The sequence below is a fragment of the Oculina patagonica genome, chromosome 13, assembly GCF_052425735.1.
Source record: "Oculina patagonica isolate OP01 chromosome 13, crgOcupat, whole genome shotgun sequence".
In the NCBI taxonomy this organism is placed as follows: Eukaryota; Metazoa; Cnidaria; class Anthozoa; order Scleractinia; family Oculinidae; genus Oculina; species Oculina patagonica.
In genome coordinates, this window is record NC_135770.1 from 23,672,575 (window position 1) to 23,677,516 (window position 4,942).

At 37.2% G+C, this 4,942-nt stretch overlaps 1 protein-coding gene across 1 annotated transcript; it reads right to left on the reverse strand.

The window, feature by feature from the left end:
- Positions 1-883: 883 nt before the first annotated feature.
- LOC144637042 (protein lin-12-like) lies at positions 884-4,083 on the reverse strand. Its single transcript, XM_078496211.1, has 3 exons — positions 3,963-4,083; positions 1,720-1,979; positions 884-1,030 (listed from the first exon to the last, which is right to left on the reverse strand). The coding sequence occupies exons 1-3, from the start codon at positions 4,060-4,062 to the stop codon at positions 884-886; spliced, it is 507 nt and encodes a 168-aa protein (XP_078352337.1). The 5' UTR covers positions 4,063-4,083.
- Positions 4,084-4,942: the final 859 nt, after the last annotated feature.

Genomic DNA, 4,942 nt, shown 5'->3' on the forward strand with positions numbered 1-4,942 from the left:
GGCGATGTTATAGCCTCGTTAGTGCCAAATTGGGAAAAACATGATTTTGTGGCAGAGTTTGCGGAACGAGTAGGAGACAGCACACTGTGATCTTGTCAAAAACTAATCAGTCAATACCTCTAGAGTGTCATAACAGAAGCGGTTTTTATAATTTAAAGTTTGCCAGCAAGTTATGGCGGTTTAAGTGCGCAAATTTGAATTTAATGTCTTCTACCTCTTTCTAAAAGCGCTCTTTTAAAATTCCGCTTTTGTTATGACACACTTCAGTATTCATAGTTTACCTATCTGCAGTGGCAAGTCATGAAGTTCTGTTTCCGTGCTGTATTCTCTGCCACAAAATTGTCGGAAAAGTCCAAACTTTGAGATTTCCAAAGGTGTCCCGACCTAAATACGATCATTTTGCCAAGGAGAGATGTAATTATGGTAATTATATTCCACGCTTTTATGGTGAGAACAATGCGTTTTTAAAAAGGACACGATTGTTTATGCCGAATATTTTTGTGATTACTCTGAGTTGCAGAAATATTCAAATTTAAATGAAAATGAGCTCAAAGACTTCCTACAATCTATGTGAACGTATATCGCTAAGTGTTGTTTTAAATTAATATCAAAGAAACAGGGATTTTTTACAAATCACGCGCACGCGCCCATATTTTTGTCCAGTCATAAATATCTCGTAAAGTTGTTGATGTTAGTCGTTGTACTACGTGCATACGCTTTAAATAAATGCATAATGATGAGCCTAAGGTGTCCCCCGCGACCTTAATACCAACTTCTTTAAGCCATGGTGACACTGTCCCTTTAAGCATCGATTCATTATTTCAATGTTTAATAAAAAAAACCTTACGAGCATTCTCAATCGTATACAGCATGCCTACACAATTTATCCAGCCTGTAGATTACTGCCTGTTTTACCTGTTTCACAGTGTTCTCCCGTATAGAAAGCTGAACACGCGCATTGGTATCTCTTGTCTGTAAATCCATTCAGGCAGGTTCCATCATGAAAGCAAGGATTACTGGAGCATGCGTTCTGTTGAGAACAAAAACATCCCCTCCCCGCAATCAGTTTTGTGGTTCCTTTAGTTTCAATGCTACACGTATTTTAGGCCTTTGCAACGCTTAGCCATAAAGAATGCGCAGGGTTTCCTTCTCTTCAGATTTTTTGTCCCACTAATAAATTGTTTGCTATGGTCAGTGTTACTTTTCATCCTTTCAGGAGAGGAAATGAGATTTGCTGTTTATCTAGCGCCAAGTGCGAGGTATCGTAACACATGATAGAGTGTACGCACCAGCCACGTCCCATGTAACAAAGGCCGACTTAACGCACGCAACATTTAAATACAACATATTGCAACATTCTTGCGCACAGCATGTTGCACACGTTTTCTCACCCTTTTGCGAAGTATTGCAAAATGGTGGATGGTGTTTTGGATATCACATGATGTTGTATTCGTTTGACCACGTTTTTGTCACATTGTTGCACCAGATCATGCGCACTTGTTCGTTTGAACTTTTTTAAGCGCTATTTGACATGTTACCACATAATGCAGCAGGGTGGCCAAATGTATGCAGCATGTATTGCACAACGATGTTGCACTACGTTGCGTTGAAAAATTGCATGCCCTTGGCCAGTTACTTCCAGAAATCTCGTAACACGATCCAGCAATGTTTTACACTGTGTTGATTTGAAATTTTTGCGTGATTTATTTCTATATTCACCTCAGTGCCGGTGTAGGTAAAGCCTGCTCGTGGTTTAAGATCTTCGGGGTGTAAAGAGTGATCCGAGTCACTCAGCTCGCATACTGCTCCGTCTTTTATTGGTGGGCCGATGTTGATTGACATGCAGCGACTCTCCATAACACATTGACCTCTGCAAGGATCACGTGTCCCGAGTTTTAGGGTAAGATTTTTAATCACGTGACCCTGAAGAACATAGCCGTCTTTTTCTGTAGTAAATTTAACGTGTCGCCCGCAGGTGTCTGCAAATAAAATAATACTCATAAATGACATTATCATGATATACAGAGTCTTTGTCAATGAAAGGGAGGTTACACAATAATTAACCATTATTCACCGAAGAGGAGGTGAATAGTGGTGGATATTTACCGAATCGCGAAGCGGCGAGGTAAATATCCACCACATTCTCTGACACCTAGGTGAATAATTGTTTTAGTATATACCACACAAGTTGAATAACTAGCGGATTAAAACATCACTTTCGGTAAACAAATCAACGCGCGAAGGCAGTTTGTTTCTCTTTAGCTGCTCGGAGGTGAATAGTACTTTGCTAATCACCTCCGAGTTAACCAATCAGCGCCCGCGAAAAGCACTAATCACTTGTGTGGTATATACTAATTATAATTATTTTGCACGGAGGACAGAAGGGAGGATTCGGGGCTTCAACGGAAAGGCGTTCTTTATAAAAAGCCTCAGGGGATGTTAATTCTAATTGTTGGTTACAATTAGCGTTCCTTGAGGCTTCCTTTATTAAGAACTTTCACCCAAGCATCAATGAAGGTATTAAAACCTCTTAATATTTTTTCTTTGATTACGTAACTTTTTTCTTTTGTTACGTATGTCATCAGCGTTCCTAATAATAATAATAACAATCACTTTGAAATATAAGCCGCCTGCTTGTGAAATTCAGTATTACATGACTTTGACCCTGAAATAGAACCGAAATATTGTATTAATTACCATCTCGTCTTATCTTGTAACAAACCAAAACGTGTTTTTACAATGATAACGTTGCTCGGTCTCGTCTTCTTTATGTTTTACTCTAAACTGTCAAATGGCTGTGGATCACCTTGATAAATGTAGAATATGTTGGTTTGCTGTGCAGCTTTTACTAAACATTGTAGTAGTTGTTGTTTTGTAGCAAATAGTCGAACCCTTTATAACAAAGCAGCATAACAATAAGACAAGACATACTAAATTTAAAGGAGCTACGTCACGGACAACGCATCTTGAAAAAACAAATGAAACCATTCTTGGTTATTTTTGCATTTTTGTTACTCCTTTGTTGCTTATCTATGTTGCAAAACTATTATTTTGAGGTTAACTTCAATTCGGAAGTAATCAGAAAAAATGACTTAAAATATCGTGACATTCCTCCCTTAAGAACTGATACACTGAACGGTACACTGATTTCGCAAAAAGAAACACGATCAGTTTTGGAATTTCAGGACACATTTGCTAAAAAAACATAAATCACTTTACGTTGGCTATGGATGGATTTGTGTTTTAAAACAATACCTTCCTATTACGCAATGTTTCCTCAAAATTCACCCGCAGATTTGGAGAACACAGGTGAAAAACAACCACCTCCAACTGGCAAAGGGTTGCGTGTTTTGAACGTTAACACTTTGAAAAAGACACTTTTCAATTTTTCCAATATAAAACGTTTGAATAAACTAAATTGTGCTAAGGGGTTAGGTGTTTCTAATTTTTATTTAAGTTTGAACCGTAACATTATTTTCTTAATGATTTCCGTTCCCATTGACAAATGCTTTTAAGTATAGTCTGATAAAAACGTTCGGAAACTACGACACGTTTTTTTCTCCAGAAAATTGGCGTTTCACACAAATTGAAACATTTCCCTTTTCGGTGCGTGCCCTGAATTAAAATTGTTCGGCCTTTTAGTTTCTGTACTTCGAGGCTATTTCCTTTTTAGAAAAAAAGCTTTAGAAATGCACGCTAATCATGTTTGGAGTTTCTTCTCTCGTATCATCCTTTTATAATTATTATTATATTATTTCTCCCTCGCAGTTGATGAAAGCTGAATTTCGATTGTTCGTTTATACCTTTAGCTACACGCAAATTGAAACGCTACCGGCGGTTATCTGTTTTCTTCTCTTAAAAGTACTTTATTTTAACGATTGACAGTTAAACTGAATTACATATTAACCTAAGCACGATATATTTTTCAAACACACTTTGTACTTTAATGGTAGCTCACTCACCTTGATTTGCAACTGCTACACCTTGAAACCAGGCTCCCCAAATAACGGACACGAATAACGAAATACGCATGGCAGCCGTCGAGCAAAATTTTAGGCACATCTTCGTCCTATGGAGCAACTCATTTGCTCACAGCGAATTCGAAGGATACTTTTTTGTTGCTCTTAATTTGGCTCAGGACTTGTTAAAAGACAGCAATACACAATACTGATTCTTAAAAGGGTGGGTTTTGTCATGCTGCCAGTTGTTAATTATTTAAAACGATAACTGTATGTAACAATATGTAACAGTATACAACTCATCGTTTAAGAAAAACCCTACGGGAGGAAATTTTTATTATAAATAGAAATTCAAGCGTCATACAGACATTTTTGCTTCTTTGCATTGTTTTCTCGTATTTGTGTTTTTGAAATTTCTGCTCTTACTAAGCAATGTTTTCCTAAAATTCACCTGCAGATTATGACCTTAGTGACCTCCACTGGAAAGAATAATGTGCTTCTTTTTGTCTTAATTAGCGGAGTCGTTTTAGAATTAAGCATACCTACCTAGCACAATTAACGTTTTTGTTTCGGCTATTCAGGTGAAAAACAACGACCAACTGACAGGAGATTTCGTGTTTTAATCGTTAATGACTCAGTAGCACTTTGAAAAAGATATTTTTCAATTTTTCAAAATAAATCGTCCAAATTAACTGACTTAAGCATTGGAGGTCTAGGGCCGGATACTAATTTTACTAAAGATTATAAATGCTGCATTACTTCCTGGTTAATATTTTGTTGCCATTGTCAAGTACTTTCAAGTCTAATAAAAAAAAATAACGTTCGAAAACCAAGAAATTTTTGTCCTCTAGACAGTTACATTTGACGCAAAGTGAAAGATTTCAGTAAAGTGTGCCTGCGTGTTTCACGTAGGTGCAACTCGTCATTTCAGAAAAAACCCTACTCGAAGAAATCTAAAAGGAACTGTGTAAGGGCTGGGTTAA